General features: G+C 37.6%; 1 protein-coding gene across 1 annotated transcript in view; it reads left to right on the forward strand.

Annotated features, from left to right (window-relative positions):
• The first annotated feature begins 362 nt into the window (after positions 1-362).
• Positions 363-27,232, forward strand: part of LOC129247257 (ATP-binding cassette sub-family C member Sur) — a 109,709-nt gene continuing 82,839 nt past the window's right edge. The window contains exon 1 of the mRNA XM_054886309.1: positions 363-520. Within this exon, the coding sequence (XP_054742284.1) occupies positions 363-520 (158 nt within the window). The remainder of the gene's footprint in view (positions 521-27,232) is intronic.

A 27,232-nucleotide genomic window follows, 5' to 3' on the forward strand; every position in this document is an offset into this window, starting at 1 on the left:
CGATACTTGATTTTTTCCATTGTAGAAAATTATACGCCGATAAACTAAATAGCTTGTAAACAAAGAACGAATTGACAGATTGAAGTGAAACTTCACAGACGTTTATACGAAGAGCTTACCAACACTACAAACAGAAAATAAGGCTAGTAGCAACGCCATCTCTTATCAAACCGCAAAACTTATTGAATAACTTGGTACAGTCCGAATCTGCTCAGAACGATGTCGAAAAAAATCATTTCATACAAATTAATTCGCCCTAATATACTTAAATGTATGGTTGTACTAAAAATACAATTTTTGAAATATTTCATTGCATTTTTTTACAATTTTTTATTAAAAATAAAGTGAAAAAAATTATAAAAATGATTCTCACACTCAATTGTGATAATATAAGTGAAGTTTCCCAAAACTTAAATACGGATATTTGCAGTATTAGTGCCTTCAAATGGCGCCTGAGTATTGTCGTTAGCGTAATGTTGTTGGTAATTGGTATTCACGTGTTGCGGAAATGGAAATACAGGTAAGCATATCCAATAACTTTCGGCACGGATTTAATTGAATGCATTTCTTGAAATTTCTGAAGAATGAAAAAAGTACTAAAAAAGTGAATGAAATCGAAATTTTATATCCGGCCCTTGTTTTCAGTGATTTATCTATACTCTATACTAATATTATAAAGAGGAAAACTTTGTTTGTTTGTAATGAATAGGTTCAAAAACTACTGGACCGATTTTAAAAATTCTTTCACCATTCGAAAGCTACATCATCCACGAGTAACATGGATTATATTTTATTTTGGAAATAGGGCTCGAGATATAGGTCAAAACGTGGACCCGGGTAACGTTCGGATGTGTATGTACATTATGGGTATCAAATGGAAGCTGTTGGTGAATGCTTTATGATATGTTAAGTGCTTTAATACGGGGTAATTTTCATACCTATTGATGACTAGGGTCTCGAAATATATGCCAAAACGTGGACCCGCCGTGTCTTTGAACCGAATTAAACCAAACTTACACACATTGTTAAGTAGGTATTGAAGATGATTTCCGTATAGTTTGAATACCTATTGGTAGATAGGGTCTCGAGATATAGGTCAAAACGTGGACCCGGGTAACCTTCGGACGTGTATGTACAATATGGGTATCAAATGAAAGCTGTTGGTGAATGCTTTATGATATGTTATGTTATGTTATGTTATGTTATGTTATGTTATGTTATGTTATGTTATGTTATGTTATGTTATGTTATGTTATGTTATGTTATGTTATGTTATGTTATGTTATGTTATGTTATGTTATGTTATGTTATGTTATGTTATGTTATGTTATGTTATGTTATGTTATGTTATGTTATGTTATGTTATGTTATGTTATGTTATGTTATGTTATGTTATGTTATGTTATGTTATGTTATGTTATGTTATGTTATGTTATGTTATGTTATGTTATGTTATGTTATGTTATGTTATGTTATGTTATGTTATGTTATGTTATGTTATGTTATGTTATGTTATGTTATGTTATGTTGTGTTATGTTATGTTATGTTATGTTAAAGTATATTATGTTATGTTAATGTTAACTCATTCTCTATATCCATACAAAATATGTATCAAACAAATAAAATTAAAATTTTCTTTTGAAAAATGCAACCATTCAATCAGTATTTTCTTATGGCGTTATCACGCTAAACTATCGTCAGTAAACCGACTTTACAGACAACCTCTTTTTTAATAGATAATCTTGTGCCTGGTCGAGGTTTTTTTTTCAAAATTAACAATATGGCGCCTAGGAAGCATTTTTTAGATTTTTGTGAAAAAAACTGACAACCAACGCCATTGTTAGCGCGCTTATCTGCCACTTTCATAAGCGCAGCATCCATTTTTACAGCATACGAACGCTCCGGAGTGTCCGAGCGTCCTTTGTTAATTGTTGAATAACTCGAAAAGTATTTGTCTGATTCACTTTAAATTTTCACACATTATTTTAAAGATATTCTACTTTAAGAAAATGCAATCTAATTTTATGAAAATTCTGACTACGTCTAATCCCTTAAATCATACTAAGATGCAATTATGTAAATGTAATGAACTTAAAAAAATTGAAGTTGGACTTTTCGAATTAAATGGTTATACTTGAAAGTATGAAACGTTTTCTTGTCCCATGCCATCATCCCCGACCATCCTCTGAATGATAAATTTTAGGAGTTTTTGTTTTTACTACCTACTGAAATACCATGTTTTTTAAGATTTGGATTTTTTCAAGTTTAAGAGTTAGTTTTCTAGCGAAGCCAAATTTGGAAAAATTATAAAAGAATACAAATGCCGTTATGTGGGTTTGGCATAGTTATTATTCAATTTTATATATTTTTAAAATGTCTGCAGTTGCGACAGAACTCATTAGAAGGAAACTCCAGACGCTTCCCATGTCTTCCCATTAGACAGTGCCCGGTGATGATATCAACTATTGTATTGTGCTAAGGGAAGGTCGGTCGAGATTGTTCATGGAATTAGTTTTGCTTTCATTCATTCTACTAGGGTAATCTATGTGGAGTATTGGACTTGTTTTTTTCGTTTTAATTTGCATCATTGAAAAAAACGATAAATCTCTTGAGGTTATCCACGAGATAGCCCTTACTTACACCATGAGCTATCGATCGAAAAAGTGCTGACCTATTTCCAAAAGGCTTTGCTCTGGCTGAGTTCAAAAATAGAAAAATAGCAGAAGAGATCATTGTGGCATACCTACGCACCTAAATTTCGTTGGTCAATATACCTTCAACCAAGCTGCGCTCATGGCCGTAGACAGCCCGCCAACCACATCAAGGGTAGTCGTGTTCTGTAAATCCAGGCTGAACTATGTTGGTAAACATAATAGCCTGATGCTAACATGGGTACCGGAACACGTGGGTATCGCGGGTAACGAGATCTCTTACTCTTTAGCCAGAATGGGCTCTGAGGCCAACTTCCTTGGCCTGGAGCCCCTTCTGCCACTCTTTTCTGCAGCCATCAAAGCCACGGTTAGTAAACGGATTATTCTAACCCACAAGGTTGATAGGCTGTGAGAGCCTACAGATGGACAAAACTGATGTTACCTCTCATGACCGACCACCTGTCGCAGTTCCTCCTTTCACTAAGCTTTCACTAAGCTGAGGGGACTGTAGGCGGCTAGTTGGACTGATGACGGGCCACTTACTATGGACAAAGCACATGGAAAAGGTGGGCATCTCAGACAGTGTACTCTGCCCAGCTTGTGAAGAGGAGGATGAGACGGCGGACCACTTTCTGTGTGTCTACCCCGCCTTTGCTTGAATCAGTGTTAAGCAGCGACCACCTTGGCCTCTTCGCACCACAAGATCTACTTAGATTTCTTAGTATAATAGACTTAATATTGTCTGAGGACTGTACTTGCTACTCTGTCCCGCAAAAAAAAAAATGAGAGAACTGCAAAATATTTCAGCAATGTTGAGTTATTTTATTTAAAATGGTTCCCTTCGGACTCTAGCTTCTATTAACATCCATGAAGTATGTAGGATCATACAGTCAAATGATTTAAAGGCACCACTGGTTGCTGAGATAATGAAGACCGTTCGGTAGACATTGTAGTAACTGAAATATTTGAATCTGTCACTGCGAGCTTTGGTTTCTTCCACATTTCCTTTGCCTCAAACATCTGAAACATTGTCGGCGATAGAAATTGCTTCGGGGGTTGAGAGGCACGTAACAGATTGTAGATAATTGACCTGGTTTGACTGCCGACGTTGAGGCGTCATTGGGCTTGCTACCCATATTTATAAGTACAATAAAATACAAAGCGATTTTTCTTTTCGATTATTCGAGAAGCTCTTAAAAGTTACTTTTGTTGCCCCTGAATAATTCCAAATGATTTCAAACATTCTTTTAAGTGTTTGACTTTATGTTACTTCTGTTCGATAGGGTTTTATTCTTCCTCAATAATATTAACCTGTCTTAAATAAACTCAGCGAGGTTAAGACGCGGTTGTACTCCAAGTTTGATGCTGTCAACGTGAAAAAGGAAGGTAATGCCAAGCCTCTGATTACATGTTTGCCATGAAGAATCTTCTGATAACAAACATCTACCTTTCCGAGGTGGCATCAAAGTGCAATCCATTTCATTTGTAGCACCACATTAGGACGCACGCTTGAAATTGGAAGGGGATCTCGGCCAGAGAATATGCTCGTAATTTCTCAAAACTTTACACCGATCCCCACATCACTTTGTGATAGTTTTGGGTCTGCCAGTCCTTTTTCTATCCTCGACAGATCCAGTTTTTTTTAATTTTTTCATCAACCTTTGAATTGTTGACTCATTCAGACGATTATTTCCATCAAAATGACTTGAAAAAGGTACCGTCTCGGAATTATTCACTACTGACATCTAGGCGTCTTTTTTGAAAGAGCCTTTATGTATTAAAAACACCGTTTTGCCTCAACACCTGTTGGCTGCATTGTTTATAGAAATTGAAATGCTTTCTGTAATAGCCTCAAGCGCCGCTATGAGAGAAACTTTCAGTTTCATTTATCAAAGCTACCAAAATAACATGTGATTTTCTATGGACCCGGAAATCTACGTGCTGGTAGTTAGGTTGGGTTAGGTTAAATGACTGCTCTTGCTTGGGGCCCACTTGGACAAATATTCAAAATTCGTTCGTTGTGATGCCATACAGGGGAAAGGAGAAAGGAGAAGGGAAGAAAGAAGGAGCCTAGGGATTAGGGGATGAAGATCATACACTTACGACGACATCGACGTTGCCTGATTTACGTTTGTAATTAGCCGCATCAAGCTACTGATGATCTTCACCAGATGCATGATATTTAAATCCGCTATATTCGCAGGCGTAGCAAAAAAGTGAGAGCCCAGATGTCCAAATCTTTGCCAGATGAGAGCAGTTGAGATGATTTCACCTCGTCCTCAAGACAGTTTCTGCAGACTTGAGGCAATCCCAAGTCTCACCACATATACACCTAACGGACAATGTCCAGTAGGGATACCCACCAAACTCGATAGCTGGGGCTTTGTTAGCCTTAGGAGTTCCTTCGAGTGTCCCCGATGTACCCGTGGCCAGAAGGATCTCGCGACCTTGCACGTTTGCGCACTAGCCCAGCCCTCGCTGAGTTGACTCGAGGCCCATATTTCCAGGAGCAGACCACAGGTTCATAAGGGAACCCCAATCCTCTCATTTTGCGACGAAACGGTCTCCAAAGTTCCCCTCCTCCAGCTCATCAGCCCAGCAGTTTGCCTCTACGGCGCTGTGCTCGGGAACCCAAATGAGCCTGATATCGAAGTATTCGGATGCAATCGAGAGAGAAGCCAGATATTCCCCGACCAATCTCGAACGCACAAACTACGAGCCCAAGGCCCTAATTGCCGCTTGGCTATTGGAGTAAATATTTACTTCCTTAATGGTAATTACCGAAGTAAGCATCCAATCCACTGCTTCCTTATTTGTGGCTACCTCCGCTTGGAAAACCTTACAGATGTCCGGAAGCCTGAATTTGAGCTTGAGGGGAAGCTCCTCACAGAATACTCCCCCACCAACCCTTCCATCCAACTTCGACTACTACTGGTAAGTAAAGTATTTCATTTTTGGCTGTAATTTTTTCGCGCTCAAAAAACACAATTTTCCGCCAGAGACAAACTCAGCTGATTTATAAAAATTGCAAGCGCTTAAAGCTCAAAGGAAGTAAAGCTTTTATTTTCTCAAGAAGAGGGACGTTTGTGATCAAAAATTTACTAATTGCAGTTGTTGGAAAAGAAGATTTCCCTAAACATTCCCGGGATTTTAATCGGCAAGTCTTGAGATTTTCGGGATTCGGGGAGGTAGTAGATTACATCATTAATGGGAACCTTGAAAATTAAATTACCAGATTTGACATATTCACACGGGTGGACCCATATTTCAAAATTTAAGTTTATTTTAAATAAATCATAGCTAATGCGTGCAATAAGGTCACGAAATCACAGAGCAACACATTTTCTGTCTGTTTTATACATTACACTTTACACTTCGTTCGTCGCCCAGTGACGTCATGTGCAGAAGGAGGAAATCGTTATATCACGCATTGCGTGACCTCTTATGAACCTATCTTAATGGTGAGAACTTCTCAAAAGTTCATGCAAAATATATTCAAAAGGTGGGTATATCTTTATTATACATTTAATTGGGCAATTCACAGGGTGTTGTGAAGTTATAATATTGAAAATGAACTGTGAAAATGAGATCCCATGCTGTCTGCTTACATACATATGTACATATATGTGCGTTATAAATTTGAAAATATTCTTCAGTGTACAAGGTGGCTCAAAATAAATCCTCTGATTTTGAACAACTTTTTGATGAAATAAAAAAATACTGTAGTTGAGCTGCAGCAGTTTGGTTCACAAGTATCAATTATGAAATCTTCCGATAGAGTGATTATTTTCGCGCCACCTTGTATTTTTTTTTAAGATTTTCTAAGAATACTTTAAAATATGTATAATTGCAGCACTTGCCTACTTATTATTTACAAAAAATCTGGCGTACTTGAACTAAATGCCAATTTGATTGCACAAAATTCCAAAATAATCACAGCATTTGTATACAATACCTACATAAACAAACGTACATATGTATGTACAAATACGTGATTAAAAATAAAAAGCGTGCAATTCATTCACGCATTTGTTGAGACAAAAAAAGAAAAAAAATTTAAGACTAAAGTAAACAATAAAAACTTTAACATTTACATAGATGCATATAAGAATACTATAGCCAAGTACATGTGTTCTCATGTAATATAATAAATAAATCCATATTTGTATGAATGTGTGTATGCATGTTCGTAATGAAAAATGTGTAGTCATTATCCTGTAGCCAAATGGACTAGTTGTAAACTACCTCACAACTAAAGGGTGTTTTTTTTAGAGGTTAGGTTTTCAAGATGAAATAAAACGTATATAATTTAATGTTATGGCCAAGAATTTAGCTTTATTATAAAGATAAGGGTTTGCCATTATGTTTTAAAAATGATTTCGGGCAAGTGACCGCCGCGGCTGGCTCGAATAAATTCCAGCCGAGAGGCCCAATTTTCGACCACTTTTTGCAGCAATTGGGGCCGTATGTCAGCAATAACGCGCCGAATATTCTCTTCCAAGACGTCAATCGTCTCGGGCTTATCTGCGTAGACAAGCGACTTCACATAGCCCCACAAGAAATAGTCCAGCGGTGTTATATCGCACGATCTTGGAGGCCACGCCACAGTTTCCTTCAATAAATCGATTGTTGCGTTGGCTGTATGGCGTGTAGCGCCGTCTTGTTGGAACCAAAGGTCGTCCACATCAACATCGTCCAATTCAGGCACGAAAAAGTCATTAATCATGGCTCTATAGCGCTCTCCATTGACTGTAACATTTTGGCCGGCTTCATTTTTAAAGAAATATGGACCAATGATTCCCTCTGCCCATAGAGCACACCAAACAGTGACTTTTTGAGGATGTAACTGCGTCTCAGCAATGGCTTGTGGATTATGTTCACTCCAAATGCGACAATTTTGCTTATTGACATACCCATTCAACCAAAAGTGAGCTTCATCGCTGAACAAAAACCATTATTTTCGAACCGCGTGAACCGAACCATTATTTTCGTAATAAATTTGCACGATTTGCAAACGTTGTTCAGGTGTAAGTATATTCATTATGAAATGGCAAACCAAACTGAGCATAAATTAAGTGACAGCTGTCAAAAAGACCATCTACGAAAAAAGTAGTGCCAACTTGAAAACCTAACCTCTAAAAAACACCCTTTAGTATGAGCCGCAGACCGAAATGTTGCCTGACTAGTCAGTTTTTTCCAGACAAACATTAGTTTGTATATGGCGATGTCCCACGAAATGTCAATTGCTAGATTTCGATCAGAAATATACTAGTTCAAAATAGTAGCTTCATGGACCAGTGAAATTATGAAACAAAAGCACTAAATAAAAATCACTGAAAATAAAATAAATTTATAAATACACAATAAAAAACCATTTTATGAAATATAATTTAAAATATTACACAGTTTTATTTAACAGCCTTAGAGCTTCAAATAATATTAATCTCATCAGACCGTTAATCGACTCTCAGCGATTTCGAAGGAGTGATTGGTGTTGGTGATATACGAAAAAAAATAACACAGCCTCCACTCATACGCATGAATTGAGCGGGCAGAATTCTGTTGCCGACCCTTCGTTGACGTGGCAACCGAAGTTACTCGCACAATTTCGCTTCGGATGGCCAAACCTATCTATCATCTTGTATATTAATTAGTCTCCCTTAATGTAAGTTTTGGTAGAAAAGAAAAATAAATACATGCATATTATATATAAATATTTCAAACTAGCAAACCCGGCCCGCTTCGCTGGGCAAATACACGGTGGATCCACGTTTTGGCATATATTTCGAGACTCTAGTCATCAATAAGTATGAAAAGTACCCCATATTAAAGCACTTATCAACAGCTTTCATTTGATACCCATATTGTACAAACATATTCTAGGGTCCACGTTTTGGTCTCTATCTCGAGACCCTAGTCACGGAGCGGATGGAAATACTCTGAACTAAAGCATTCACCAACAGCTTCCATTTGATACCCATATTGTACATACACATCCCCAGGTTACCCGGGTCCTCGTTTTGACCTATATCTCGAGACCGTATCTACCAATAGGTATCCAAACTATACGGAAACCATCTTCAATACCTCCTTAACAATGTGTGTAAGTTTGGTTTAATTCGGTGCAAAGACACGGCGGGTCCACGTTTTGGCATATATTTCGAGACCTTAGTGATCAATAGGTATGAAAATGACCCCGTATTAAAGTACTTATCAACAGCTTTCATTTGATACCCATATTGTACATACACAACCAAAGGTTACCCGGGTCCACGTTTTGACCATTTTCCCGGCAATTATTCGAATTTTTCTTACCTTTTAAACCTTCCCTAGACCTCCACGAATAATTCAAGACCAAGATAAGATAAATCCGTTCAGCCGTTCTCGAGTTTTAAGCGAATATAGGGACAGATTTTCACATTTACATATACATATAGATTTCAATTTTCAATTTGGAAAATTGTTATCATTAAAAAGATTAAACAAAAGCATTTTTCATCAAATGTAGTTAAAAGTAAAAGATTTGAAATACAATAAATAATATTTTTTTTTATCTTTCCCAATGACATTAAATATGTTTTTGTTGCTGAAGCGACGATATGTTCAACTGCATACTTAATATGAATAATTTAGGCATGAATAAATCGTTTTCTAATCGGTAGAAATTTGGTCTTTTTCGGACTAGTCCGATTTCGCTTAGGAATTTCTAGTTGTTAACTAATATTTTTTCGGACTAGTTTGGTGTTTCACTGCAGCGTACTTTACCAACGAAAATATTTACATACATACACATACATTGAAACGATTTATGTATGTGCGGTAGATTGTTTTCTTTGGATGAAAATTTCGCAAAACGCCGAGTAAGTGAATTTCCTCAGTAATAAACATAACAAAATAAACAACAAAAACGTTAAATTATAAACAAGTGAGCAGCGAGCAGGGAAATTAATGAGAGACAAAGAGAAAATCTTGATCAATGTACAGAGTGAGGAACTGAGTGAATTCTCGACAGTTGTGGGGCAACTTTGCATATGAAAATATACGCGTGTGTGTGTGCAAAAAAAAAAAAAAAAAAATATATTACAATAAAATATAAACAATGTGCTTAAATTTAGCAAACGTGATTAATATTCTTATAAACAAACGAAAAGAAAACATGCATGAGAAGGTAAAATTAAGACAAATATCAAAAAGAAATAAACGAAATTTGAAATTGGCGTAAGATAAGAAGCAGATAGTTTAGAAATCAATAAAACTAGAACACAGTTCTAATTTCCAATTTTCCTAAATTTCCTTAAAAATGTGTATGCACGTAAATATAAACATATAGCTTTGTATCAGATATGGTAGGTGTGGATGTACATAAGTATGTATGTATGTTCAGTCGTCCACCTATGATGATACAATAAAACTTTAAATTGAGTTATCGACTTTGTTGTTCGCACACATAGCCGCTTAAGCTTTCCCAATTAGCATTTAACAGCATTTATTTTTTTTCTTGTGAAATCGGGGAAATCGAAAATAATTTAGTTTTCAAAGAAAATTTGCTATTTTACTTGAACTACCCAGCTTAGCGAGCCCATTTGCTATCTCTGTTAGCTGTGCCTGCTGTCACTCACTCAGCCCACAAATTAAGGGGAGCCACTTCACTAACCTCATCCCACCACAGCCTCTTCGGCTTTGGTTTCGATCATTTTCAAGTTATAAATTTTAAAAGAAAGTGGTTATTAAAAATATATTTTTAAAAAATTTTATTTAAATTTACAAACCATCAAATTTCGTATCGCCTCTATCGCTTTCATGACATTTGCCGTTCTCATTGAACAATCATCACTGAGTTTCATGGGTATTCTGATTGAAGTTAAGTGCAATCAGGGTTGGGCATTTTCCCCTACCATTAATTTTTTAGCGCCAGTTAAAAAGGGGGTTTCATCATCACTAAACCTTCAGTGTTTTAATTATCCGCTTATTGTCTTAATTATTTAGTGCATTAAGCACAACCTGTGCAATTAAGGGTGATCAATTTAGAGGTATCAGATTTTAAATTGAAGCAAAACAACAAAAATTGATTGGACAATCTTTATTATTTTTCAGTAGAACCATTCAGGACATTTACTTTTGACTTAATAACGTCTTATAATTCGATTTAGCCGGCTGCACGCACAAAAAAATGTGTCGTTATCTTGCTCAATCGTCGTTATCTTGCTCATTCGTCGTTATCTTGCGATTCCATTTCCCTCCTTCTCTATATCCATACAAAATATCTATCAAACAAATAAAATTAAAATTTTGTTTTGAAAATTGCAACCATTACATCAGTATTTTTTTATGATGTTGTCACGTTAAACTATCGTCAGTAAATAGACTTTACAGACAACCTCCTTTTTTTAAGATAATCTTGGCCGTAACTGCGCCGTAATTGGGCCAACCGTAAACACCAATTTTGAATAGCTCGCTGGTGGACTTCGGTCGTTATCTTGTGAATAACTTCAGTAACTTTGGCTTCCAATGCCTCAATCGAAGCTGGTTTATTCACGAAGCATTAAGATTTTATATACCTCTAGAAATAAAAGTTCAAAAGTGTGATATCACACCATCTTGGTAGCCAGTCGTCCGAGACGAGATAAAAATTGCTCACCGAAACCAACCACGACGCAGTAAATCCATTGTTTCACGAGTCCTATGGCAAGTAGAGCCGTCTTGTTGGAATAAAATATTGTGGAGATCGCGAGCTTTCATTTCCGATATCGAAAAGTCGTTTATCAATGCGCGATTACGTTCACCATTCAATGTTACATTGGCGTCAGTCTTGTCTTTGATAGGTCGATGATTCCTCCAGTTCATAGGCTTCACCAGCGGTTGGTTTTAAAGGATGTAATAGCTGCTGTTGAATGGTGTCGGGTTGCTCTTTAGTCTAAATACGGCATTTTGCTTATTGACGTATCCATTAAGCCAAAAATGGGCTTAATCATCATGCTGAATAAAATTCGAGTTCCAGAATGCGGATCTTCGGCGAGTTCTTCAAGAGCCCAACGACTGAAATTATAACGCGTTGGGAGATCGGCTGGCTTAAAATCTTGGAGTAGCTGTAATTTATATGCTTTCAAACCAAGATCTTTCCGTAAAATCACTCAAGTAGTGTCATAAGATAGGCTGTCTTGTTGAGATCGGCGCCAAATCGATACTTCCGGGTCTACGGCAGAACTCTCATTTACAGCCGTTATATTCTCTTTACTTCGAGCTGTACGTGATCTAATCGGTCGAGTATCATCCAATAATATAAAATTATTCTCAATTTGCTCATTTGCCGAATAGTGGATTCGGTAGGTCGGTTATGTACACCATAAGTTGGCCTGCGCGCGCGATCAACATTTTTCACCGAGTGTCAGTTTTCTTAATACAATTGTATGATCTGTGAACGTTGTTGAGGTGTGAGTCTTTCCATGATGAAAGGTCAATGAATACTTAAAAAAATTATGTATTTAGTTGATGTGTGAACTGTCAAAAAACCCTCTTGAAAAAGTATTTCCAATCTGATCACTCTTTATAAGCAGTTATTTTTTGTTTTTGTTTTTTATTTGTGCGAGAATAGAAATTTTCATGGAATTTTGAGAATTGAAATCTTCTTGAATTTCTTTTTAAATAAAAAAAATATTTTGTTTTGTGCTGGTTTAATTGACAGGTGGTTAATAAGGCAAGTGCCTTTATAGCAAAAGTTTTACAAATTTTAATTTACAGAAGAAAATTGAAAATTTGTCAGTAATTAAAAAAAAAAAAAAATTATACCTGTGCAAGTCACAGTAGTAATAGCAGTAGCACAGAAAAAAAAACCAAAAGCAACGAATTTTGGTTTTGCTTTTGGTCCATAGAATGCCAAAAAAAAACAAAGATTAGAAAAATTTGAAGAAAATAAGACAATTTACAGACCAAATAAATAAATAAAATTGAAATCAACTGCTCTACTGCTATCACCTGCTCAATGTTACCTGGTTAAAATAATGCTGTGCAAAAATATATGGAATTATATCAAACTCATGTGTACACGTGCCAAAATAGTCGTTAGAATGAAATTATCGTAATGGAATGAAGTACGCATATTTCACCCTTAATTTAAGCGACATACACATATGTACATACATATGTATGGATGTATCTGCTTTACACTTCTATCTTGCTTGTTTGTGAATGTTTATATGCCTACATACATATGTACATACACCTCTACATATGTTTTTGTTTAACAAAAGCTTGCCCGTAAATCTGTTAAGCAAACAATACCAAATGCCTAAGCTCCTTTGTGGCTCTAAATGCTAGCACAATTATCCGCAAATTTTTCATGACACATCTTCACTAGAATCGAAATTTCCAAGAAACGCGAGCAAAGCTGAAAAGCGCAAGAACAAAGAGAAAATCAAAAATGAGAAAAAGTGAAAAATGTGTTTTTTGCTTACGGTATTCCCCAAAATTTTCTCACATGAACACCCCACCACTCACTCTCACACTCATTCGTGTGAATGCATTTATGATGAAACATATGGAGCGCGAGTCAACCCAGCTGTCAAGTGCCAAATGGTATGTCAGCTACAGACACAATAAGAGTTTACTCAGACGGCCCACTGCCATCATATTTCACTGCCGTTAAATGCGGTCTGTGATATTAATCTGTGATATTTTGCAAATATACGAGTATGCGTGTGAACTACCCAGCTGGAAGTTGTCTCTGCAGTAGTCAAAAGAATGATCCATTTAGTCATCCAATTATTCTTCCAAAGATAACTTATAAACCCTGTTAGAAATTTTTTTTACCTCTTTAGTAAGGCAATACTTATTGTGTCAGTGGAGGGCAAGAGTGTGTAACTCAATCAGCAAAACAGACAACAAACTCGCCTTCGATCTCAATAACTCAAAATTTCATGCCTGTCAAGTAGCAGCACAAAACTTGCTTATAGAAGTGATAATCAACACTCTGAATTTGTTAAAAATTTTGCAAAAATATCTCATTTAAAACTTCAAAATTATTTAGCAATTGAGCAGCTGGAATATCTTATCAGCCGAATCGGCAGAGTTTGACCTCTTTTATGCTTCGTTTAAGGGGTTAGGGGTAGTCAGAATTTTCAAAAAATTTTTTTTTTTTTGCATTTTCTTAAAGTATAATGTTTTAAAAATATTGTGTAAAAATTTGAAGTGAATCCGACAAATACTTTTCGAGTATTCAACAATTAACAAAGGGCGCTCGGCCGCTCCGGAGCCGATAGCAAAACTTTAAATGCGTTTTTCTCAAAACTATGTTTTTCAAACTGGTGAACACTGTAACTTAAAAACCGCTACGTAGATTTCAATAAAATTTATACAGCTTTTGAAAAACATAAAAAACTTGTGCCTGATCGAAGGATTTTTTTTTTGTCAAAAATTTCGATTTTTTTTTAACAATTAACTGTTGGTTTTTTGCTCTAAAATCTGGAAAAAATTTTCTGAGGCCGCCATTTTGTTCATTTTGAAAAAAAAAGCTTCGATCAGGCACAAGATTATCTATTAATAAAACTAATTTTTCTTGTCCGATTGGTTTTAGATGAATCTGCAAGGACTTGTGATGTTCACCGCAAGGGACTTCTGGAGAAACGGGCTTCACACAAACAGCGATAACTTTTGCAATTATTAATTTTTTTTTTTGAAATTTTGCTGAAGTCAAGTTAAAACATGATGTTTTTATGCTATGTTTTTATTTTTGTTAAATAAATTAATTAAGTAGCAAAAAAAAAATTCGTGAAAATCATCATTTTTTCGGGCCTCTGACTACCCCTAACCCCTTAAAGGACAAAACTTTGAAGGATAATCCAGAAACGAGTCAGGCCAGGCCCTAAGCCAATATACACACTGGTTTTAGGAGAGATAAGGACAAGTTTCCCATGTGGCATCACAATGGGCTATGAGCCTGAGTGTGTCCCACAAGACAACCGCTTCAACTTAACCTAACCTAACCTAACCTAAGTTAATATGGCTCGAGTAAATAAATAATGCTACATTCTATAAATAACACAGCACAGGATGAAAAGAAAAAAAAACAAGGCGCTGACAACGGCTTATGTTAAAGAGGACCAATAGGTACATATATACAAAATTCTGCGATACCAAATTTTTACAGTTTCATTTTTAGCAGAGAAACGAGAAACGAAATCAAAAAACAAGGTGTAGAATATAATAAAAATATTCATGTCGAATATTGTCAGGCCACATTAACTCTCCATCTTCTTTGCATCTCCATTCACATTCCATTAAGAAAAGCGTGGGTGGACTGTAGCATTTCGTGAAAGGGCCCGGTAAACCTGTTCAAAAGGTGGATGGAAGGGTAGACGGGGGGCTATTCTGCGCAGAGCTCCCCATCAGAATCAAGTTCTGGTTACCAGATCACAACCAATTTGTTCCAAGCAGATATAGCCCCAATCAAAGAAGCAGCTGATCGGCTGCTCAGCTGAGTAATAGCTGTTACGGAAGTAACTACTACCCCGACAGCCATGCGGCAATCAGAGTCCTAGGCTCTATGATGGTTCACTCGGAATTGGTCGCGGAACGCCTGACTTCTCTTTCGATAGCATCTTTGATATAAGAGGGTATCTCGTTACAGCGACATTGCAGGAAGGCAAGGTGGATGAACCGGCTAGGCCGTGGAGCTCTGATGTAGTTTTCACGCTAAATCAGAGGATTGGAATCCTCTTGACTACCTACGGCCTTTTCCTGGAAGTGTGGGCTTCGAACTCAGCGAGCGTTGGGATGGTACAAAAACTTGTAAGCTTGCGAAATTATTCTGGCTACGTGTGGCTCGAAAGCACTTGAGGAATCTTCTGTGGTTTACAAAGCCTCAGCATTCAAATTTCGAGCGTGCCCTTACAGGACACTGTTCACGAGGTATGCATGCTGTGAGACTTGGTATCATTTCGAGTCCTTTTTGTGCCAGCTGCATGGAGGATGAGGTGGAATCATATCAGCATTTTCTCATTAGCTATCCTGCTCTTGTGGGGCTAAAATTTAGGCACATTAGCTCACATTTCTTTGCTACGCCTGCTGATATAGCCTAGATATTAACCACCTGATGAACTTAATCAGCAGCATGAGCGGTTAACACAACCGTAACTTAGTCATCCTAAACAAATGTCTGTTCTACTCTTATATAATAGAAATTGCCTCGCAATGAATTGCAAAAAAATCGACAGATCAATATGTATTAGTAAGAATACCGTTACGTCGTTATGCTTAAAATAAACTTGGAGCTTCTGAAAGTATAATAAAAAAATTTCTGAAGCTAAAAATCAGAAGATAGTGCTTGGAAAGTGAATTTTTGAAATGAATTTTGCAAAGCAGCCCCTTCAATTTACTCTTAACTGACACCTAATCAAAATAAAGTGTTTTTCAACCTTAGGGTTTGCCATGAAAATTCCTGAAGATTTTTTGAATATCCAAGATCGAATTACAATTTCGACCAATATCCCTAATGACCTCTGTACAGTATAAGAACCCTTTCTCCGAAATCAGGTTCTGTGGAACGATTCCCTTTTATATCCGGCTAAGAATTGTTACTTCAACAGCACTCCCTAAAAAATTATGGGGGAAGTTTTACGCTGTTACGAGGTGTGTTCAAAAAGTATCGGGAATTTTGAATTTTCGCAGGTTACGTATATTCGAATTTCGATTTTTTGTGGTGATATGTTGGTACTCATGTATCTCACTCATGCCGACGAGTTCGGCAATTTTGAATGTTCAGTTAATTGTTGACAGCTGCTTTGATTGCACGTGTTTCGGCTCGTCTTCGATTTTTACCTATTCAACCTATATCAAATTTTGTGTGAAAAACGAAATTAGGTGTGTGGATGCATTCCGAATGTTGACTGTGTCATACGGAGAAGCTACTTTGGACCAAAGCAACGTTTATCGGTGGTACAAAATGTTCTCAGAAGGCCGAGAAGATGTGAACGACGAAAAGCGTGCCGGAAGCCCGAGCACTTCAACAACAGACGAAAAAATTGATGAAGTGAAGAAAATGTTATTGGCCAATCGCGAATCACCGTTAGAGAAGTTGCTGAGGACCTAGACATATCGTTTGGCTCGTACTATTCGATTTTTTTCAATGATTTGGGCATGAGACGGGTCGCCACAAAATTCGTTCCAAAACTGTTCAATTTCGACTAAAAACAGCATCGCATGAACATTTCTAATGAGATGTTGGACTCTGTCTGCGACGACCCAAATTTGCTCCAGAGGGTCATAACTGGTGACGAACCGTGGGTTTATGGTTATGATGTGGAAACCAAAGCTCAATCGCCCCAATGGAAGCTGCCGCACGAACCAAGACCGAAAAAAGCGCGCCAAGTTCGGTCGAATGTAAAAGTTTTGTTTACCGTTTTCTTCGATTGCAGGGGCGTTGTGTATCATGAGTTCTTGCCACAGGGTAAAACGGTTAATAAGGGATATTACCTGCAAGTTACGCGCTATTTGCGCTAAGCAATCCGCCAGAAACGCCCGGACTTGTAGAAGAACAAAAATTGGCTCTTGTATCACGATAACGCCCCTGTTCACACATCGTTGCTTGTGCGCGACTTTTTGGCCAAAAACAACACACTAATGATGCCACAGCCACCGTATTCCCCATATCTGGCCCCCTGTGACCTTTTCTTGTTCTCGAAACTGAAGAGGCCCACGAAAGGACGACGCTACGCTACGATTGACGAGATAAAGACGGCAGCGAAGGAGGAGCTGAACAAGATAATTGGCACAAGTGCATAATATCTCATGGAGATTACTTTGAAGGGGACAAATTGACTAAAAGTGAGCGGAAAGTTCCGTATAGCGCGGTACCGTTCTCGCCTCTCAGTGAGAGAATCAGCAGTTGAGCTGCCGGCTGTAATTGTAATGTAATATTTAGTTTGATTTAAATTTTTTGTAATAGTAAGCAATTTTTTTTTTCTTCCTTTCTTACATTAATCTAACCTAACACTTCATTTTTGCTTAAAAAAGATACAATTTCGACACTTCCTTCTTAAGCTGGAGCTCTAAACCATGCGTTCCAGGATTGCGGTTTTCAAGACTTCATTCAGTAAGCGAATGCCATGGCTTTAATTCTTTCGCACACTCATCTGCAATTACGTCACATCATCGTTAGGAAAACTTTTCCCTTTTAATCTGCGTTGTCTAGTGTACCATTATTCTTGGAACTAGTAATGGTTATAAAATCACTAGCAGCGCACCAGTTTGGTGCGATTGAATTTCTTTAGAGATCATCGCTACTTTGCACAGATGACGACGCGGCTTGTTAATGATGAAATATAACTGATAGCAGTGCTGATGATTTCGTTGTCGATGCTGTTGATAACAACGATGATTTGTTGAGAGCGACAATGCTTGTGTTCAAGTTTGTTGCTCTCTTTAATTTTTACACATTTGTGTTGCTCACACTACTCGCATTATTACTGTTTGTTTTTATTTCGTTGTTGCTGTTGGCGCCTTAAATACACATACGCGCAAGCATAATAATACATACAAACAAACACACTCTTGTGTATTTGACAAAATTAAGCGCACAGATGTATGCATGTATGTAGATATGTTGGGTATGCTTGGGATTTCCATTTGTTGTGACATCATTCATAAGGCATGAGTGGCGCATTCGTAGACACATACATCCAAACATAGGGGAAAGCATGAGAAAGAAGCTTAATGGAAATGTATGCATGCGTACAAGTGAATGCTACATAATTCGCTTATTACTTATACATACATACATACAATGAATGGCGATGCGTTAATGGCGGTTATTTGTTTCCTTCAGTTTTCTTTTGTAAGAATAATAAATATCCTCGTTGACTTAACCCGATCAATTGAAGTGGAGTAAATGGAATTCGTATTGGCTTAATTGCTAGCGAAGGAAGTAAAAAAGGAAGGCAAGTGTAATTCCACTTGCTTATGATGTTATTTATATGCGCAGCTTAGGGTTATTGGAGTTCGCATTACAGTGAAATCATTTTTTACACAGCTGCTGGTGCCATTGCAACAGCAGCATAACCGAATGATTGAGGTGATGTGAAATTCTTCCACCCTTGACTTCGTCTCGTTTTGAACTAATATTGAGACTTCACAATGGATGCTAGCGTCAACAAACTTTTTATCATCTAGAATGAGTCAACAACACTTCATTTCAGCTCGCGTACTACGTAGTCAAAAGTAGTACAATGGTCTACTCACTGAGTGCTTGGACTTGTCCAACCCCCCACAAATCTAAATCTAAATCTAAAATGTAGTCGAAAAGAGATAGCGGAAGTAGTTCAAGCTCCCAAAACAATTAAGTCATAGGTTTTAATTTTACAGTTTATTCTAGTCGAATTTTCTAGAAATTTATACATTTAACCCTTAAGTTGACTTTTCACGTCAGTGAAACCATAGGAGTCTTTCAGGTTTGGTAGCCTCCATTAAAATTTTAATGTAAAATTTAGCGACATATGTATGTTTTTGCAAATCATTCCTTTCAACTCTTAACTGACCTTTTAAAGAACTTTTTTAAATACTCTTTTAAAAAAGGACCGAAAGGATCAACTAAAGTAGGAGATAAGGGAATAAAATATTCTAAATATAAGTTTCTTCAGGAATTACATATAAATGCAATATATGGATATGCACATATACAGGGTCCGGCACTCGATGTGTAACCAATTAAAAAGGCCATAATTTTAGGCATTACTTTTATTCAATTCAAAGTAAAAAATGTGTGAAAATAATTCAAAATTAAGAATCAATTTACTTTTGCTCAATGTGACCACTTTTTGCCTTGACTATGGCCTGGAGATGGTCCAAAAACGAATCGCAAGCTGCCCGAATGTGACTTGCAGGTTTTTTGGCCCACGCGCCGACAATGCCTTTTTTCAGCGCCTCGAGACTGGTGAATCTTTTAGTTCGGACCTTGCTCTCCAATATGGTTCAAAGAGAATAATCCATTGGATTCGCGTTTGGTGAATTTGAGAGCCATTGTGTGGTCGTTATGAAGTTCAATACCAGGTTTTTTAGTCCTCTTGGTTCACTCGAACTCTGTGAGACAAGTCCTGTTGACGCGTTTATGGTGTGCCACCAAAATGATCGTCTGCCCACGGCTTCAAAGCAACCTCTGGAATACTTTCCCGATAATATCTCGCATTTACCTTGACGCCGGGCTCGATGAAAACGATTGGAGAGCGCCCATCTGCGGTTACAACGGCCCAAACCATTACCGGCGGGTGCTGCCTCCTGGTGGCTCAAATACTCGTATGAATGGTGGATCAAATAAACTCTATTGATTTAGGAGTTTAAGAATTGCTCAATTTGAAAAATTGTCTCGTCAGAAAACACAATGTTTGGAAATTGACCACTTTCGGCTAAGCGAACTTGTTGCTGCTTTGGTGTGAGATCATGCGCCTTTTGGATCTTTTATTTCGCCATTTGATCGTCGGGAATTTCGCTCAAGTCTCTTCCCCACTTTTTGAACCATTTCACGTGACGTTGCAGTCTTTTGATGACCACCCCCATGACGTTTGGCGATGCTACCAGTATCATTGTAACGAGTAATGGTGCGATAAACAAAATGTTTATTTACTTTAAGGTGCTCCAGCTCAAGAACCATCGCTGGTTTCTAGCCAAATATAATGTAATCACACGATTACGTTTCGAATCCATTACTGATTTTCTTTTTTCGCGTTTACGCTCGGCAAAATATTTCGCACGCTTGTAAACAATACTCTGGACTGTCATTTAGACAGTCATTTAAAAAAAATTAATTTTAGTTCGAAATGGTCACCTACGGTCGCCTTCAAACAATTAGACTACTCAGCTATTGCAGCACGCACGGTTTCCATGGATATTGACGTCGCTGCTCGAATCAAAGATTGTTTGAGACCCTTCAAATTTTTGTGAAGTCTTCCACAGGCCATGTTCTCCAATTCTGACCACAAACTATAGTCCAATGGATTCAGATCTGGACTTCCAGATGGCTAATCTTCTGCGGCTAAACCAATTACAGAGGCTGGATGGTGGCCACGCTGAATCCTTGGAATAATATTTTTGCGTCTTTAGAAGTTTTAGTATTGATTTGCTTATTAAAACTTCTTCAACAGTGAAACTTTTCTTATCTTTGTAAAAAATATTTTCATGGCTGTTGACCGCGCCCCACCGAAGAAGCTGCTTGCATCTTTCGAGCCTAATTTTCTTCAAGCGCTTTGTCAAAAGATGACCAGTTGGAAGACTTTTATGTGGATATCATTTTAGATCTAATTAGTCTTGACATGGATCTGGTCGATGCATTCATTTCCCTGGACATGATTTTCTGAATTCTAGGGGATTTCTCGGGATTCTTTCTTGAACGGTTTTTATGGCTGTACTGGTTCGCAACACGCGAGCTTGACCACCCATTTTTCTGTCCGGAATTTTTCTGTCAAAAATAACGGAACTTTTTTCTGCAAATTTGTTCTCGCCGTATGCATTTTAAAATTTGTCACAGAGTTGATTGCAAGACTAAGTAAAATACTTACCTGAAAAGTGGACTTCTGTTTTCTGAAGTGGCTGAAGAAGATGTCGTCAGGCAATGCATCGATGACTTCCGAAAAGCATTAATTTTTTAGTTCGATGTTTACCTAGCAACGAATAGCCTGAAACTAAAATCGTCAACATATCCACACGAGTGTGGCAAAATGAGTTTCAACCGATTGTTGGGATTTGTTTTCCCTCTGTGCCCAGGTTAAGTGAAATCCCCGACGAAGTGCCTATCAAATGGCGAAAGAACTGAAAATATTTTTGACCGCAGCATCCGCCGCATACTGAAAAATGATTTCAAAGTCAAGCCTTATAAGATCTAAACGGCGCATGATCTCACACCAAATCAGCAACAAGTCAAACTTGAGAGAGCGAAGGAGTTGTCTCGCTTGGCCGAAAGCGGCCAAGAAAGAAAATTTTTCAAATTTCGTAAACTTTCAAAACGAAAGGGTTTATTTGCTCGGCCGTTCATACAAGAATTTGAGTCCTCGATTGGCCACCAGGAGGCTATACGCGCCACAAATAATGGTTTGGGCCGCTGTAACCGCAGATGGACGCTCTTCAATCGTTTTCATCAAGCCTGGCGTCAAGGTAAAAGCGAAATATTATCGGGAAAATATTCTGGAGGTGGCAGCCCATGGACGTGTCAACAGGATTCGGTACCGACTCACAGAGTTCGAGTGAACCAAGAATGGTTAGAAAACAACGTTCCGAACTTCATAACGTCCCCACAATGACTATCAAATTCACCAGACGCGAATTCGATGCATTATTCTCTTTGAGCCATTGTGGAGAGCAAGGTCCGAACTAAAAGATTCACCAGTCTCGAGACGCTGAAAAAGCCATTGCCAAAATACCTGGAAGTCACATTCCGGCAGTTTGCGATTCGTTTCTGGACTGTCTCAAGGCCAAAGACAAGGCAAAGGAAGGTCATATCGAGCAAAAGTAAATTAATTCTTAATTTTGTATTATTTTCACACATTTTTTACTTTGAATTGAGTAAAAGTAATTTTTCAAACTAAATTTAGGGAGCGTGTCATTATTCTGTTTTACAAAATTCTGGATGACAAAATTCTGTAAATTGCAAAAAAATTCTGCTTTTTAAAATTCTGCTTTTTTAAAATTCTGCTTTTTAAAATTCTGCTTTCTAAAATTCTGCTTTTTCAAAATTCTGCATGTTTAATGCGAAAAATTCTGCTTTATTCAAGTTTTGTGATTTTCGTCATACAAGAAGTAACAAAATAAACATTTATTCCATAAATATGTATACATATGTATATGTTTAAGCGATAACAATATTTTAGTTTAGCCAATTACAATATTTTTTGCAATTCTTTTTAAATATGTAGTGTGACTTAATTCATTTCTTTTTTTAATAATTCTTCGCAGCTGTTCGTTTTTTTTTAGAAGAGTTCTACGCAAAAATACGGTGGATTGCGTAGCCGGAGTTGGACTGATGAGGGTTATTTTTTTGAAGCGCGGCCGAAGGCCGCCCACGCGAGAAGGAATTCTATGCAAAAATACGGTGGATTCTATCGAAACTGAAGAAAAAATTATTATTATTATTTTTTATTTAATATCTCGAATAATAATAAAAAAAAATAATAATAATAAATTAAATAATTACATTACCTCTTTAACATTGTTAATTTATATTTTAATACAGAATTTTGTAATACAGAATTTTGAAAGCGGAATTTTAGAAAGCAGAATTTTAAAAAAGCAGAATTTTGTTTTTAGAATTTTGTACAGACAGAATTTCGACACCAACCCCTAAATTTATTGCAATTTTATTGGTTACACTTCGAGTGCCGGACCCTGTACATACGGAATTCGAACAGTATTGATGCGATGCTTTTACATTGTATAGGTACGTTTTGGAGAACGCCCTTAGTTAATTATTTGAATGCGCTTGCTTGCACACTCAGAATCAAACCTAATTCGTATCAATTAAGCATAAATGCATTGTCTGTCAATTTTACTGCGCACGTTTACATGTATGTATGTGTATGTGTGTGCATATGTATTTACATATGAAAAGAAAGTGATTTTTGATTGTTTGTGTATCCGCTTGTATAATTCTTTCGTTGGGGGTGCAACCAGATTGGCCTCTGGTTTGTTTCAGGAAATGCTGTAATTGTATGATATGATTTTTTTCCATTAAATGCCCAGATCGACGCATTTTGATTTACCACTTGGGGATATTATTTGATTAATTGGAAACCATTATTTGAACATATAAATACAGTTTTCCACATTTATGAGTGTTTGCTCCAGGAAACCGCACGCCAAAAAAAAAATCTTATATTTACTCACTTGCATGAGTATGCGTATTTACATTTTAAGCACCACTTTTGCTATCACTTCCTTTATTAGCCAAATAATCGTAAAATTAAAATCAATAAAATGGGTAATTGCAGCCACGCGCATTTCCCTTCACGGTAAGGCGGGCGTATTTGAGTTCTGCTGAAACTGTAGAAGCACGTAAATGCAGTGGAGCAAATACTCACTCATACATGTATCGGTGTGCATGTAACAGTACATGTGTATGTTTATTCAACTGCTGCTACTTCCCTGTAGGAAAATGGACGCTTATTGTTTAATTATGTAGCCTGCACACAAATGGTGAATTGGTGGCTTGTCACCGCTTGACGCTCTTCTAGGTAGGAAGAAAAGGATTATTTTTCTTTCGCAAACTGGGTCTTTTTTTAAAGCTTACAATAATATTTAGAATTTTTTGCTTTACCAGTTTGCAAGTAATGCACAAACAAAATTCCTTTCGCATCCCTTCTTGGCCGATTTCTGGACACGACCTCATTTCGGAGCCGAAGAACCAGGTTCACACCAATCTTCAGCCTCGTGTTTTGATTCAGGATCATTGGCATAGACCCAAGTCTTATCTACAGTGAGGAATCGACCGACAAAATCCACTTTACCATTTCAAAAACGCTCTAAATGTTGCTGAGAAACTCAAATAACTTTTTTTTTAGTGTATGGAATTCATTTATTTTTTTTCAAGTTGAAGGTCATTAAATTTTATTAAAAGTAGCTTAACTAGTTTTAAAAATAATTGAATTTAAATGCCTTCCATGCTCGTTGACACAAGTGCGGCATCTTATTAAAAAGTTGTTCATTGCTGCTTTGAGAGTTGCGACAGGAATAGCCGCAATTGTTGCCCGAATGGATTGTTTTAGTTCATCCAAATTTGTTGGCTTTGTTTTATAAACTTCTTGTTTACATAAACCCCACAAGAAAAAGTCAGGTGCAGTAAGGTCAGGCGATCTGGGGGGCCAACGAAATTCGGAGTTTCTTGAAATCAGTTTATTGGGAAATTTTCGTCGCAACTCTGTCATAACAGTCTGGGCTATGTGAGACGTTGCTCCATCTTGTTGAAACCACACAAAGTTGAAAGGAATTCTCTTTCGGCGTAGTTCTGGATAGAAAAATTCTTTCAGCATTTTCAAATAACGGTCTCCAGTAACCGTAACGGTGTGACCATTTTCTTCAAAAAAACAAGGCCCGACAATACAGCGTGAAGAAACCGCACACCACACTGTCACGCGAAGAGGATGCAATTCCGTCTCGTGGAGTATCTGTGGGTTAGAAGTACTCCATATTCGACAATTTTGTTTGTTCACATTGCCGTTTAAATCGAAATGGGTCTCATCAGACATGAAAAGGCAGTTTAACATGTTTTGGTCTTCTTCCACCATTTGCAAGATCTTCTGGCAAAATTCCAAGCGAATCGGCAAGTCTGCTGCATTCAGTTTGTTAACCATTTGAATTTTGTAGGGAAATAAGTCTAAATCTTTGTGCATTATTGTTTGCAAAGACTGTCGGCTGACACCAAGTTGAGCAGATAAGCTTCTTGTTGAAACCCTTGGATTGCTTTGTATAGCTGCAGCTACAGCAGCGATCGTTTCCTCCGTCCGAACTGGTGGGTTTCGATGATAAGGCCTTCTTGCGACTGTTCCTTGCTCAGCAAAATTATTCACCAGTCTCATTATGGTCCATCTGCTCGGGGGATCGCCGCCAAACATCCGCCTGTACTCTCTCTGTACCAAAACTACGGACTCCAGTGCGTGATAGCGGCGGACTATCCAAATTCTTGTTTGCGTGTCCCAGTTATCCATTTTAATAAATTTTAAAGATCAATCTGCAAATTAAAACAAAAATGGAACAGATAACTTAAAAAGAAAAAAAGTTATTCAATTTTTTTTTAGTAGCGGCTTTCATCAGCCACCCTGTACTTCCGTCAAAATATTGCTTACACTGCCCAAGGAGATACCCTAGGCATCTACTACTACTAAATCTCTTTCAATCCCTGCATAATTTTCCAATACGAAATCATTCTACGACTTCTGGTTTTGTTGCCGTTTTTGGTTGTCCTTGAAGTGCATCTTTCTTCCTTTTAGTGTCACTGAAGAGCAACTTGAGCATCTAGTACTATATTTTATAGCCAACTATAGTAATGCTTTAGGGAGGTAGGAATAGATCGTCAATACCGTTGAGGTTGGTTTTGTACGCTTCTGGCACGAATCGGATTTGGCACTGGCCACGGATTGTTACTACAAAAATGTATGGGAAAGCATTGATTACTACAACAACAACAACCATATATGTAATTTTTTAGGTCAATGGTAGAGCTGCTACCTTTGATAGCATACAGCTACTACTTGGCTTATGGACATGCCATTGATATACTCCTGTAGGCAAAAAGTAAGGTGAATTTATTTGCCAAACTTCGCGGGATTAAAATTTCGCTCTAGTTATTTTTTTCATGAGTTGGCAGCACTGTTAATAACATTTGGGCCAACTTTCATGTGAATGTCATTATCAGTAATATATTTACGCTTGTGTTTACCAAACGACCAAGAGTGCATTTTTCGATTTTTACAATGTCTGACTTGATTGAGCAGAGAAGTGCCATCAAATTTTGTTTGCGGAATGAAATTTCGGCTGCTGAAACGTTTAGCATGTTGCAGAAGGCGTTTGGTGATTCGACCATGTCGCAGAAAAATGTTTATAAGTGGTACAAAGACTTCAAAGAGGGTCGAGAACGTGTTGATGACTTGGAGCGCTCCGGACGACCATCGACATCAAAGATGACCAACACGTCAATAAAGTGAAGGAGTTAGTGCTCAAAAATCGTCGGTTGACTGTTAAAGACCTTACTGATATGATCGGAATATCAGAAGGATCTGTGAAAACCATTTTGAAAGACCATTTGGGAATACGAAAAGTCAAATCTCGTTTGGTACCGAAATCCCTCAATTTCTTGGAAAAAAGTCGTCGCGTTGATGTGTGTGAAACAATGCTTTCAGACTGTCAGGACAAGCTCAAATGCGTCATTACGGTAGATGAGACTTGGATTTATGCTTACGACTCTGAAACAACCGACCAATCAAGCGAATATCGTGCTAAAGGCGAGGCCAGACCGCAAAGAGCACGTCAAAGTCGTTCAAAAATAAAGGTCATGACGACAGTTTTTTTCAATTTTCGTGGTGTGGTGCTCTACGAATTCCTTCTACCTGGCCAAACTGTTAATAAGGAATATTATTTGAGCGTTATGCGTCGTTTACGTCAAGCAATTCGTCTAAAAAGACCAGAATTATGGGTCAACAACTCTTGGTTTTTGCATCACGATTATGCACCGTCTCACACTGCACTTTCGTTCTTCGTGACCATTTCGCCAAAAATTCCACGCATATCGTTCCGCAACCACCGCATTCGCCTGATTTGGCTTTGTGTGACTTCTGGCTATTCCCAAAACTCAAGAGACCACTCCAGGGAACGCGTTTCGACTCGATTGAGGAGATAAAAGTTGAATCGAAGAAGGTGCTGATGGCTATACCGGAAATGGACTATTTGGCATGTTTCGGGGATTGGAAAAATCGTTGGCATAAGTGTATTTCATCGAGAGGGGATTATTTTGAAGGGGATGAAATTGATTTACAAGAATAAATAAAGATTTTTCATTTTACAACCAAATTCACCTTACTTTTTGCCCACAGTGCTTATATAGCGAGCCGCTTAGGAC

Source organism: Anastrepha obliqua, chromosome 5 (assembly GCF_027943255.1).
Source record: "Anastrepha obliqua isolate idAnaObli1 chromosome 5, idAnaObli1_1.0, whole genome shotgun sequence".
Taxonomy (NCBI): Eukaryota; Metazoa; Arthropoda; class Insecta; order Diptera; family Tephritidae; genus Anastrepha; species Anastrepha obliqua.